At 39.1% G+C, this 14,077-nt stretch overlaps 1 protein-coding gene across 7 annotated transcripts in view; it reads left to right on the top strand.

The window, feature by feature from the left end:
- The window catches only part of KIF1B (kinesin family member 1B), a 150,803-nt gene that overhangs the window by 76,463 nt on the left and 60,263 nt on the right, over nucleotides 1-14,077 (top strand). For 5 of the 7 annotated variants that reach the window (XM_043922955.1, XM_043922953.1, XM_043922952.1 and 2 more), the window contains 4 exons: nucleotides 129-235; nucleotides 1,640-1,723; nucleotides 1,936-2,116; nucleotides 2,239-2,311. In XM_043922955.1, coding sequence (XP_043778890.1) covers nucleotides 129-235; nucleotides 1,640-1,723; nucleotides 1,936-2,116; nucleotides 2,239-2,311 — 445 coding nt within the window. Of the gene's footprint in view, nucleotides 1-128; nucleotides 236-1,639; nucleotides 1,724-1,935; nucleotides 2,117-2,238; nucleotides 2,312-7,609; nucleotides 12,407-14,077 lie in introns of those variants that run through there. The other 2 variants (XM_043922956.1, XM_043922957.1) reach the window with 1 other exon arrangement.

Below are 14,077 nucleotides of genomic sequence, written 5' to 3'. Positions count from 1 at the left end.
AAAAAAAAAAAAAAAAGCAGTACCTTTTTTGTACGTACCAAAGAATATTCTCTGGGAGAAAGAGGCTCATTGTTTGTGGTGCTTTCTGTGTCTGAATTTCCCTGGGAAACACTTTCCCTTGTGTTCAGGGTTGGCCAAGCAGATGCTGAGCGGCGCCAGGACATCGTGCTGAGTGGGGCTCACATTAAAGAAGAGCATTGTATCTTCCGGAGCGAGAGGAACAACAGTGGGGATGGTGAGAGTTCTCGGCTCAGCTTTTCCAACAACCTTTTCATTCTATATTATGAGAAATCCCCAAGACTTGGTATTCCCTGTCTCTTTCAGTGATACTTTCTTATACAATCTAATATTTGAAAATGGGGGGACCTGGGCTGCTTATGAATGCAGGCATGAACATAGCTACTTTACATGAAAAAAGCCTGGACAAAAGCAGCACTTTTGTTACCGCTGAGAATTGAGTAGGACATAGGCAATTAGGCTTGGTCTTGAATCTTAATTATTTAATAGATGAGTAAGAAGGGAACAGATATCCTGGGTGGGTAGTGGGAGATTTGAAGGGCCTCTAGTCTTAATCCAGTACAGTTTATTTATACGTCAAAGGGAAGAAAAAGTCAATCTTGCTTTTTGCCCAGGTTATTAATGAAACAACAAGTTAATAGTGTTTTTGTGCTATATAATTTATTCCTTGCTAATTAAAATACTGGGCTTCCCAGGTGGCTCAGCAGTAAAGAACCTACCTGCCAATGCAGGAGACATAGGTTTGATCCCTCAGTTGGAAAGATGCCTTGGAGAAGGAAATGGCAACCCACTCCAGAATTCTTGCCTAGGACATCCCATGGAGCCTGGCAGGCTTCAGTCCATGGGTTTGCAAAAGAGTCAGATATGACTTAATGACTGAACAACAACAGCAGCAATCAAAATATTAGCCTTTGGAGATATCTCTGGTGGTACAGGGAAAAAGTTTCTTCCTTGATGCAGGGAAAAATTGAGGGTAAGAAGAGAAGGGGGTGACAGAGAATGACATGGTTGGATGAAATCACTGACTCAATAGACATGAGTTTGTGGAAACTCAGGGACATAGTGTTGGACAGAGAGACCTGGCATGCTGCAGTACATGGGGTCGCAAAGAGTCGGACAGGACTTAGCAGCTGAACAACAATAGCAACAACTGGTGATCCACTGACTGGGACTCCATGCTCCCAATGTGGGGGCCCAGGTTCCATCCCTGGTCAGGGAACTAGATCTCACATGCTGCAGCTAAGACCCCGCCACAGCCAAATAAATAATTTTTTTTTAAAGAAAAAATATTAGCTTTTGATCATAATTTTCTGATTATTACCTATATCTCATACTTAAGATTTCTGATGGTTTTTGTTTTTATATACTGAACTGTCCAGATATCACTGAAACTAACATTTCCTGTCTTCTTCTGAAGTTTATCAAATTCTTAAGTGAATTTAAGTATGATTCTATCTGAGCCACAGCCCTGGTCCTGGTGCCTTAAAGTGAACTGTTACATAGGCACTGAGCCACTTGATTGGTTACAGAAATCTATGCTAGTCACCTTGAGTCCTCAACTGCTACCCATTGTTTTCTTCCCATGGTCTGTGATGCTAACATTAGTGTGCATTCCTCTTAGTTATTGTGACCCTGGAGCCCTGTGAACGTTCAGAAACCTACGTAAATGGCAAGAGGGTGACCCAGCCTGTTCAGCTGCGCTCAGGTGAGACTGGGAGAGGCTTGAAGTCTTTAGAACACATGGCTTGCACAAGCAACTTATTAAGTTTTAACTCTTTGTCTCAGGTTATAGCATTAGGACTTATGTTCTTGTAGAACTCCAGAAACTGCTTTTTGCTTTAGGGAGGGTGAGGCTATTAACCAAGATACAGTACATTTAAAAAGTGATTTCTTAACCCTATTTCTGTTTTGTGCTAGGGAACCGTATCATCATGGGTAAAAACCACGTGTTCCGTTTTAACCACCCGGAGCAAGCACGGGCTGAGCGGGAAAAGACTCCTTCTGCTGAGACCCCCTCTGAGCCTGTGGACTGGACGTTTGCCCAGAGAGAGCTTCTGGAAAAACAAGGAATTGATATGAAACAGGAGATGGAAAAAAGGTAATGTACAGATGTGATGTGGCCCACATGACTCACCCTTCTTTTCAGCATTTAGTAGGATTCCTGAAACAGCTCCGTGATTTCACAATTTCTTTTCTCTCTTGCTCTTCTTTTCCTTCTAGGCTACAGGAAATGGAGATCCTATACAAAAAGGAGAAGGAAGAAGCAGATCTTCTCTTGGAGCAGCAGAGACTGGTAGGAGCCCATCCTGCATCCTCCGTTAGGAAAGGGCAGCTTGCTCTCATGTCCCATCTTCCCCGTCCCACAGACGAGCACTCGCCCGTTGCTTCTCCCACTGTCACTGACACCATGCGCTCTTGTCTCATGTCCTTCATGGAGAAGGACCTTCCATCTCCTGGTAGCCTTAGCTTGAAATACTGTCCTTAAAGGTACTACTTCTGTGCCTCTGTGTCTTAAAGTCACATCTTCTATCAAAACCAAGTGCTTTTTGAGGAAATACTGAGAGCTTTTCTGGTAGCCTTGGCCTCTTGATAGTGGTTTTTGAATATGCACCAGCGGTGACTCTCTCAATAATAATTACTGTGAATATTGAATTTGATGGTTTTGCCTTGGTTTTGTTTCTGATCACCTGATAGTACTAATTCTCTGCTCTTGGGCTGACTTGGGGATTGTTCTTATGCTGGGTGGACTTTTTTTTTGTAAGTTAAACTGTGTCTAAAAGTGTTGCTGCACAGTTGCATGTGTTAATCCTTTTCTGTTCCCTGCATGGAGTCTGAATTCTCAGTAAGGGTCTCCGTGGCATGTGGGGTGACAGTGGAAGTAGGGACTGCCCAACCAACTCCAAGAGGAGAGGGAGTCTGGTTTCTCTGGGTTAAGAAAGCATTTGTGTGAGTAGCTGAGAAATCAGTTTTAGGTTGCAGCTTGTGATGCTAATGGCAATAGCATTTTATGATGTTAATTGATTTTCTAGGTTTTATAGAAATTGAATCACATGAATAAATAAGTTTATCCATTAGTTAGATGTTTCAAGCCATCCAGTTTTGGATTACAAAGCCCTGGTTATAGGAAGCTTCTAGGCATTCATTTGGTATATATTATTGAGAAAAAGGCATAACAACTTTTGGATACTGTGGATACAGTTTAGGAATTTTTCATTTTTTAAGATTGATGGACTTCTTAGGGATATTAGGGAGAAAGGGGGAACTGGTTAAAGAGGCATTAGTGAGAAAGCTTGGATACTGGTTTCTTCCCTTAGTATAAAATACAGCATATAGAATACCAAGTGCAAACTACATCATGTAAACCATAGCCTTACAGCTGTGCTATGCTTTGAAAAAGAGAGGCTGTTGCTAAATGAATCCGAAAAGCCAAGGACTTGTGCAAAAGCAGTCTTTTCCAGGGCAGCTCAATTCTCACGCTTGGCAGTGTGTTAACTCAGTTAGTTTGTTATCTTGGAAATTATAGTAAAGCCCAAAAAAGAATGGATTGCAAGAATAAATCAAGTGTTTGGGGCAAGATAATAGCAGTGTAATAGATAGAGTCTCTTTAGGAGGCCTCGTTGGCATTTAGTTTGTAATGAAAACATAAAGATTCAACTACAGTGTGATTAAGGGCTTGGAAACTTTGTGACACATGAAGGAGCCTTTTATCTCACAAATGTAGTATATCTAATAGGATGCCTCTGATGGTCTGCAAGAGATCAAATGAACACAGGTATAATTAAGCTGTATTTATTTTTTAACAGTAGTGTTTTATATTTGTATACAGCTTTATAATTTATAGAGAATTTTAACATCCATCATTTTTCTGATTTCCAAAATAACCCTCTTTGGTTGCTATATATGTAAATAAAGTGACAAATATTTCCTCTGGTTTATAGTTGTGAAAGCCAAGTCTAAAAAATGTTACCTTGCCCGTTCTTAGCTGATGACTCTGAGGCTTAAACCTGAGTCTTCTGGCTTGCTTTGGTGTTCTGTCCAGTAGAGCAATGCTTCTCAACAGCCTGGGAGTCTTGTCAAATGCTGATGCTGATCCTGTAGGTCTAGGGTAGGACCTGAGATTCTGCATTTCTAAGAAGCTCCTAGGTGATGTCAGTGTTGCTAGGACCATTTGAGTCACTAACCAGGTGTAAAAGAATAGTGATGGCTGGTGATCATTCTGTGCTCTGAAATAAAGATAGTGACTATTAATAAACAGAAAGTAAATTCAAATAGTAAAGAATCTGCCTGCAACACAGAAGACCTGAGTTCAATCCCTGGGTCAGGAAGATCCCCGTGGAGAAGGGAATGGCTACCCACTCCAGTATTCTTGCCTGGAGAATTCCATTGTCAGAGGAGCCTGGCGGGCTACAGTCCACGGGGTTGAAAAGAGTCAGACACAACTGAGCAAATTTCACATCAAACCAGATGGCTCCAGGACACATTTAGTTTTCAGAGGACATACTTAGTTTGCAAGTAATCAGGTTCTGATTGCCGATTGCTCTGTATCTGAAAGTAGTCTAGGATTTTAAGAGCAGCTCCTTAAAGCAAGGAGGTTCTTTCCTCTCATAAGTCCAACTGTCTGTTCCACTTAAATTTCTTGTCCTCAAAAGGAGTTTATTTCTAACACTTCAGCCTGAGGAATATTTAGCCATTGACAGTACTGAATTAAATGTATTTTTATGACCCTATATCAGTCAACCAACAGATATGTTTTGAATGCACCCTGTGGATAAACACTGAGAGGACACAAAGGACTTAATATTCAGTAAATGTTTATTATTTATTGTATGTGATTGTTTTTGCATAATAACAGCATTACAAAAAATGGAATTCAGGCTCATGAGTTTTTTATCCCAGTAATTCCCTACTGTGTCCCATTGTTACGTTGCTGAACACTCTTTCTTGTTAGTGCTGATTGTATGCCTGGTCCTTTCTACGCTTGCTTTTTGACACATGTTTTGGGAATCTTCTCTCCTCTATTTTCATAGTCTTCAGGCAGAGTCTCTTCAGGAGGCCTACTTTGCATTTGGTATTTAATCAAAACAGAAGGATCATTTAGTGATGTGTGAGTTGGACAGATCTGAGTAGTTTTTCCAGCCCTGTGATAAATGAATCTAAATATCTTAAAATCTTTTTTTTTTTTTGACATGAGATAGGATTTGAATCTTGGCATGCAAGTTTTGCAAGAGTTTTCAGTATTGTGGCCAGTATTAAGTGATAGGGGTGATATGTTTGAGCTTTAAAGAGAACATATTCTACAGAGGCAATATGACCAGTATCATAAAAAGAAAGAAAATTATGGCCACTTGATTTAATTTAGTCCTTTTGAATTTATGTAAACTCATTTAATTATGTTTTATTTTAAAGTTTAAAGGCGTAACTTTTGTCTCTTAAATATGATGTTAAAGCAGTGATTAGAACTGTTATTTCCTTAATTAGGTATTCATTTCCTCATTAGGCAGATTTAAAGAAAAATAAAAGAAGCCCAGAGGAAAAAACTGATAGTTAATTATGTAGAAAGAATCAGAGCAAATTTGTGTTCTATATAACTCAGTTTTTGCATATATATAAGAAAACCTTTCTAGATGTCAGACATACTTTTTTTCTCTAATGTTTATTAATGTTGTCCTTTATCACTTAAGATTAGATTTTATAAAAAAAAAAGATTAGATTTTATTACTTAAGATTTTTAAACTAAAAAGGAAAAGGAAAAAATAGTGTAGAGTCTGTAAATTTAGGTTTATCTGTTTTTTGTTGCTAAATTTTCAAATAGGTAGATATTATAAATGGTTTAGTATCCATATATAGGCAAATGTCAATAATACAAATCAGTAGTAATGTCCAAAGTCAGGGGCCAAACTATTGCTGTTGTTGTTAGGGATTATTTTTTCATTCCCTAGAAAGTAACTGTACATACAGACATAGAAGTCTTTGGTCTAGAAAACAAGATACTGTTTATCAGTTTCAATTCTTTTTTTTTTTTTCCCCTAAGCCTTTCCTAGAGATGATTATGGTAACCATAGCCAAGTCAAAGAGACTATTAAATAAGAACATTTTCATTTACTAGACTACCTTGAACTACCCTTTTAGTGAGTAGTTTCTTTTCCCAGTAACTTTTATCTCCTGAATAGAGAGCCTTTCTTAATCTTGTCTGCCATAGGGAGTTCTAAATCCAACCCAGCTTTCATTTAGACCCATGTTACCAAGATTTGCTTGTGTTTGTTAAGAATAATTGGTTATTATCCAAATAGCCATTGAATTTGCTTAGTTGTAAAGTCAGACTGCTGTTTTAAGCTTAAGTAAAGTTGTTTGAAAAAGAGGTAATGGTGCAAAAACAGCTGGAAAGACAGAGTTACAGATAATGTTTTAAATAGCATCCACAAGCAGAATACGTAAGCAGAATATAATCTTTGTGTTTTACATGTTGATAATGAGAGTTGTCAACTTAAAGTAATATTCCTCAAAAAACTAGAAACACCATAGGTTTTCATAGATGAAACAACAGATCTCTAGGTTGTATTTATTAAAATATTACTTTGGCAATTTTGAATAATGTTTAAATGAAAGTATGTTTTTCTAACTTAGTTTATGTTCTGGAGATTTGTTTCCTAAAATTTTGGAGATGAGGTATTTATTGGTTTAAGTGTGTGGAAAACAAAATAGCAGACTCACTATAAAGATCCTTTTTTAATGTGTCCTTATTGTATGGATAACAAACTTTAATTGTACAAATGAAATAGATCAATTTGTCATAACACAGGAAAGTAGCAAATCTGATGTGTGCTCATGGAAAGACTAGTTTCAGAACCCTTCTTACCTTCTAGCAAAAAAAACAATTTGGTTGATAAGAATCTCTCATGGTCTGCTAATAGGGATTCTTAGCATTTTTAACATCCCTGTTTGACTGCTTCTTTTTCTACTTTCTCATCTTCTAACTTTTTTCTAGGGCTGCTCTTTTTAGTAAAGCTAAACAAAACGTGGCATCCTCCAGCATTACTAACCTTTGTTAATCTGCCTGCTCGTCACATCTTGTATGGCATCTGTGCTCACTCATGGGGGAAAAGAGTTTCTGGAAGAAGCAACAGCAATAACCAAGGCAAATGTGGGGAAGTGGCTGCATGGGTGTTAGCATGTGTGGGGTGAAGGTTTTAGTTCATTCTCTTGAGATAGCAGAGATGTTATTTCACACCATTTTGTTAATAACTTTATGTGACCTTACAGTGAGAGACTTTCTCACTGTTTCAGCCCTCCTAAGAAATTTGATTGCAGATTCCATCAGTTAAGCCACAAAGTGGAAATTATGATTAATGTTACTAGAAAAAAAACAAGCAAATCTTCATATTGATAATAATCTACATAAGCATATGTCTTAATAGACTTGCACATTATCTAGGGTTTTTTGTTTGTTTTTGGTTATTTTTTTTTAGCATTTTTGGTTTCATTTTTAAATTTATTAGGGCTTTTTTGCTTGCTTTTTCTTCAATTTGAGTTTCCTTTTTTACATTTTAATTTTGGTTATTTTGGGGCCATTTTTGATTTTGTTTTTCCAAAGGACGCGGATTCTGATAGCGGGGATGATTCTGACAAGAGGTCCTGCGAAGAGAGCTGGAAACTGATCACTTCTCTGAGAGAAAAGCTGCCTCCCAGCAAGCTGCAAACCATTGTTAAAAAATGCGGCCTCCCCAGCAGTGGGAAGAAACGGGAACCAATAAAAATGTATCAGATCCCCCAGAGAAGACGCCTGAGTAAAGATTCCAAGTGGGTCACCATCTCAGATCTTAAGATTCAGGCTGTGAAAGAGATATGTTATGAGGTTGCTCTCAACGATTTTCGGCATAGTCGCCAGGAGATTGAAGCCTTGGCCATTGTTAAGATGAAAGAACTTTGTGCCATGTATGGGAAGAAAGATCCTAATGAGCGGGACTCCTGGAGGGCAGTGGCCAGGGATGTCTGGGACACCGTCGGTGTAGGGGATGAGAAGATTGAGGACATGATGGCCAGTAGTAAAGGCGGGACTGATGTGGACGACCTCAAGGTTCATATAGACAAGCTGGAAGATATTTTGCAAGAAGTCAAAAAGCAAAATAACATGAAAGATGAGGAGATAAAAGTCTTAAGAAATAAAATGCTCAAAATGGAGAAAGTCTTGCCTCTGATTGGGTCTCCAGAACAGAAAACCCAAGGAAACCAAAAATCAAAGGAACCCGGTGGTGCTGGTGCCACTAGCAAGCCTGAGAATGATGTAAGTAAAGGTGACAGCGGAGACCTTGGGAAAGAAGAGCGTGTCTCCCAGCTGATGAACGGAGACCCAGCTTTTAGACGTGGACGTCTGCGTTGGATGAGGCAAGAGCAAATTCGGTTTAAGAACCTGCAGCAGCAGGAAATAACAAAGCAGCTTCGTCGGCAGAATGTACCTCATCGCTTTATCCCTCCAGAGAACCGGAAGCCCCGGTTTCCGTTTAAGAGCAACCCTAAACACAGAAACTCGTGGAGTCCCGGGACACACATCATCATCACAGAAGATGAGGTGATAGAGCTTAGGATTCCCAAAGAGGAAGATGGAAAGAAAGGAAATAAGCCAGAGAACCAAGAAAAGGGGACTAGAGCAGCTTCTAAGGATCCCCACTTACCGTGGGGCCCTCAGGGCACTCGAAGTCAAGATCACATTCAGGTTAGCAAGCAGCACATTAATAATCAACAACAGCCACCTCAGTTACGCTGGCGAAGCAATTCTCTCAATAATGGCCAACCGAAAAGTGCACGCTGCCAGGCATCTGCTTCCCCAGAAGTGCTCGCCTCCCACAGTGGCCACCCCACCGCTGACCTGCAGACTTTTCAGGCGAAACGCCACATGCACCAGCACCGTCAAGCTTACTGTAATTATAACACTGGAGCTCAGGTGGAGGGCAGTGCGGCCACTTCTTGTCAGAAGCAGACTGACAGACCCAACCACTGTAACCAGTTTGTGACACCTCCGAGAATGAGGCGACAGTTCTCGGCACCCAATCTCAAAACTGGTCGGGAAACCACAGTCTAAATTACTGGACAAGCTTGAATTCTTGGTGGAGGAAACAGGCGATGGTCGCTTATGATTTGAGTTGGTTCTAGCCTTGGCCTTGAGTTCTTAGTATTTACATTGTGATTGTAATGTTGTGTTCCTAAAATATGAACTGATTTTATTGTTAAAACATAAGACACTGGTAAATGTTTCAACACCTCCCTGTTGTTTGTATACCGTAAGTGGGCAGTTTCTGGAATTTTGGACAAAACACTGAGACCTCTCTTATTTTTCTGAGACTGTCCTCTTTCCTTGGTGCCTAGATAATATACTTACTTACCCAGACTGGTCTTGTTTTGGTGTAAGTTTGTTATGTTTTTGTAAAACCTATAAATTTATCTGATATCCAGAAATACCTGCCTCTTGGTTTATGCAAACATTCTAAAGAGGAATTTGAGATGTTGAATTAAATGTCTATTATTTCCCCATGAATGTTAGCCATTAGTTTAAAAATAAGAACATGCAGCTGTGGACACAGCTTTGGATTTCCTATCCATGTCTATTTCTTTCTTTAAATATTGGAAGTTCATAAGCCAGAACTAAATGTCTTAGGACATATTTTATAGTACACAACTTTGCATTTTCTGGGGAACTTTCACATCTTCTTACTCAGCTGTATTTTGCATAGAACTGATTCAGTAGGTTTTTTTCCCTTTTGAATACATCAGTGTATGTATAAATTCTGTCATAATACTGAAATCTTTAAGTTGGCACCTGCCTGGATTTCTGTTTGTGGTTTGCGTTTTGAAGTTTAACATCATTTCTCACACAAATACATACAGAAAGACACTGAACTATTCACCAATGTCACGCCAACAGAAATACCAACAAAATACTCATGTTTTGAGCAGTATATATAAGTTTATTAAGGAGGTTATTTGGTAGAGAGAGGGAAGAGGTGGGACATGGGGAGAAGGATGCAGCCTTTGACTGTGTGCTGCTTGTTTTCAGTAGGTGATGAAATATTGAACTAAGTTAACTTTGGTCTGACTTAGAATAAAGGAGATGATGTATAATAAACTATTCTTTGGTCACCAGCAGTAATGCTCATAGATATTCAAGCAAGGAAGGAGACGTCCTGATGAACAGTTACTGTATCAATACCTCATTTTACTGTGTTGTGGTCTCAGTTTGCCTCACTGGAGAATCCACTAAAAAAGATGGATTTTGATGGGAAGAAAAGAATAGTTTTCTACATCCTTCATTTCTTGAACTTGTCAGAAACTTTTTTAAGAGGCGGTGTGAAGAGCCAGAGATGTCTGTGAGATTGCCTGACACCACGTTGTTGAAGATCCCCAAGTCACACTAAGTCACCTGTCAAATGCTTGTCTTCCAGATGGTGTGAAAAATTACATCCAGGATAGCAGTTAATGTTCAAGGAAGCCTCACAGATTGTGGTTGTATAGGATGTTTTTCCTTTGCGTGTGGGCACTATGCTTTATTAGAACATTGTTTTTAATCATAGTATTTTTTTTTTCTTTGCTTCTAAGAAAATGCTTTCATAATGCACAAAAAGTTGCTTCCAATTAACTTCGGGGGCTATTTTTGCTTTCATAGCTAGAGCAGTCCTCGTCTTCAGCTGAAGTTTCATGGCAGATTAGACAGGAGCGATGTTTGTAATGGACTGACTTAATGGAGATGACAGTGTCCTGTACTAGGTGGTTTGAGTGTACTTGGTAGGCGACTTCAAGTCAGTCACTTCAGTGCACCTTGTGTACTCCCCTTGTGTCCTTCTTAGGCATAGTTTTCTATTTCTTTCTTGCAAAAAGTTCATTTTCTAAAACTAATAATAACTCAGCTTTCAACTCTGTATCAAAAGTGGGCTCTCAGTTTTCCAACTTGAGATAACATAGGATAGATCTATGTATTTTCTTTTTTATGGTGGCCTTTTTAATCTTCTTATGGACAGGTATCTCCCTTTGGCACTGAACAATGGGAGTGAGTTTCTACTGGTGATCAGGAGGCTGTAAAATGAAAAGATACACAGTGTTTTCATTCACAAATGTGGGTTGTGGTAGGCACTATACCCACACTTGATGTTCCAAAGGATTAGATTTATATATGTGCTTCATCTGCTGATCCAGGCACCCTCAGATTACTGAAATGTTTAGATATCTAAACTAGCCCTTAATTTCAGATGACCAGGAAGAAATGAACCAAGGTTTGATTGATTGCTATCTATGTCCCTTCATGTATTTCAGAGCAGATACTTATTTTAGAAAATAACTATATGAATGAAATTACTTTATTGACTCTCACTAAAGAAGTAACTAGTACCATGCTTTTGTGATTGGTTGTATTTGCTTTGTTTTGTTTTGTTTTTAAATTTGACAGTATCTGTCCCCAAGCTTAAATCCTACAAGACCAAAGGTAAATGGTCACCACTAAGTCATTATTGTATTACTGAAATATCCCTAGCTGTTATCATGGTGCAGTTTAAGAAAAGTTTGTGCTATTGAAATTACATAATGATCTGACAGTAATAGGCGTTGAGTCCTAATCAGTTGGTACAATTTCACAAATCAAACCACACACTGTGGTATTCTTTGCAGAATTAGTTTGTTTATCTAACAAGTCTAAACCTAAGGGCTTTTCCTTTAGTTTTACTTCTGATTCTTTCTGGTGCTTCTCTTTTCACTGGAAATGCATTGAATGGGAATTGTTTATTCCATTGAAGTGACTTGAAGTGACCTCTTGTGCTTTAGGTACAGATTGATGCTGGGGGAAAAAAAAAACAGGACAAAACACAGTTTGCCACACCAATGTCTGCATTAAAGGCTGTCAGACTATAGGAAGTTACATGGCTTTCCTCCGGTCAGCTGCTATGCTCCTGTGCCTTCCTGGTCCTCTGTAGACTTGCCTTAATGATATACACAAAAGACTGGGAGCAGGGGAAGCTGCTGTCCTGGTGTACGTTAATGAGAATGCCTTCTTAGGTGTAATGCAAAGCAAGTACTTGTTCTATGCTGTCAGAGCCAGATTCTGTATTATGAACAGTTTTGATAATTGTCCACTTTATGTCATCTTTATGAGGTTTAAAAATCTGCTCTATATATTTAGTTTGAACCACTGTAGGTTGTGAAGTGTATTGGTTTCCTCCTATCATTACTGTAAAAAGAAGTTGTGAATCTTCTTTTTAATGAACTATGGATTTCTCCCCCAGTTTCTTTTTTAAAAAATGCTTGAAGATTGGTCTTTGAGTGTAAGATCTACCTTTTCAGAAAGGGAGAGTTAGTTTGTAATGTTAAAAAATAAAGTCCTCATTCAATAAAAACTGAAGTTACCTTTTAAGAGTGTGATTTGTCTCTGATGTGGGAGGAGGGGAGAGGGAAACAGCATGATGCTGATTAAACCTGGTCTTGACTTTTATTTATTGCTTTTTCATCTGAAGATGGTTACAAACCATATCTTTTTAACAATATTTCCACATGAACTTCATTTGTTTAGAGCTTTTGCTTTTCTTACCCTTTTTGAGTTATCAAAATTCTGTCTTAAATGAGATCTTTAACCCTTATTTTATGCTACCTTTTACTTAAATAAAAGCTTTTCTATTTTTGATGATGAATGAGGATATCAGAAATCCCTGTGTGATGTCTCTGACTTTACCTTGAGCTGTATTTTCTATGTTTTTACTATGTAATTTTGATTTCAAGTTTTCTTTAAATGAAATGGTAAACTTCCCTTCATATGGGTAGACATGAAATTTCTAAAAAGTTTTGAGTAGCTCTGTTTAACCTTTCTTTTTTTCCTTTAACCATTGCTTTTCTCCACCCAGAGTATTGGTCTTATGTTAGAGGTGAACAGGACAAAATGGAAGATTTTTCTGGAACGGACCATCAGTCTTATTGAACATTTGGACATGCATTATTTTTCATGTTGATAAACAACATAATCATACATAAGAGAGTAGAATACAGTATCTACGTGGGTTTTTTGTTCCCCTGCCATGAGTTTTTAATATGAAATCTGGAGCTTGGGGAAATATTATACTTGGGTTGGTTTGCTTCAGGCTTTTTCTCTTTCCCTTCAGGTACTTTGTATCTCTCTGCTGTCGGTGAAACTGGTGGAAAAGTGGCCAATATCTGACCATTTCTAGGACACTACAGACGTTTCCAGTGTAGTATAATATGTGTAGTAATATGCACAGGGTGAGCGTGGGCAGAGTGGGAAAAGGTTTCTAAAAGAGGAAGCCCTAAGCCAAGAGCAGAATCCCAAAGCACAAGTGCCAGTGTATCCAAGTGAAGAATGACCGAGGGAAGGAGGAAGTGTGTCAGGTCTAGGGATCTGCAGGTGACTTGGGGGTGGTTGGAACACAGCTGTGTGTTGGAGGGTGATAAGAGATGAGTGGACCTGGGGAGAGGGGGCAAGGGCCAGACTGGCATGCTGGGTTAATGGCATCCCATCCCATGGCTTGGGATTTTGTCTTGAGTGTGATGGAAGCTAACACATATTCTACAGGGAGATTGCATTGTCAGATTAACCTTTTAGAAATGGCTGAAGTTTGGGTGGGAGGATGAGTTGGAAGAAGGCAGATTCAGAGCCCAGTGCTTCAGTTGGGAACTTGCTGGAGGAACTAAATGAGAAATGATGCTTTCCAAGCAGGCAGGGAGAGAGGAGAGAGGGCGTAACTGATAGATTACTTGGAGAGAGAATTAATTAATCATTTTGTGGTGGGGATAAGCCTGTGTATATATCCCATGAGGTGGTGAATGGCTCTTGCTTGAACCGTGGTTGGAAAATAAATGAGACCAAAACAGGCCTGAGAGACAGGAGAAGATGGGCCGCACAGGTCTAAGCACAGGTGCTGTAGGACCCCCAGAGGCATAGATCTGAGGCTGTCTGCGTGGTGCTGCTGCTGGTGAGTAAATTAGGGTGTTGACAAGAACTGGAACATGGATGTTTCCCTTCTAGCTATTGCTTGCTAATTATAATCCACCATGAAAGGAGGAAGGCAGTATTAGC

This window comes from Cervus elaphus, chromosome 14 (assembly GCF_910594005.1).
Source record: "Cervus elaphus chromosome 14, mCerEla1.1, whole genome shotgun sequence".
NCBI lineage: Eukaryota > Metazoa > Chordata > Mammalia > Artiodactyla > Cervidae > Cervus > Cervus elaphus.
Note: the sequence above shows the minus strand (reverse complement) of the source record. Positions and strands in the feature narration are given on the sequence as shown.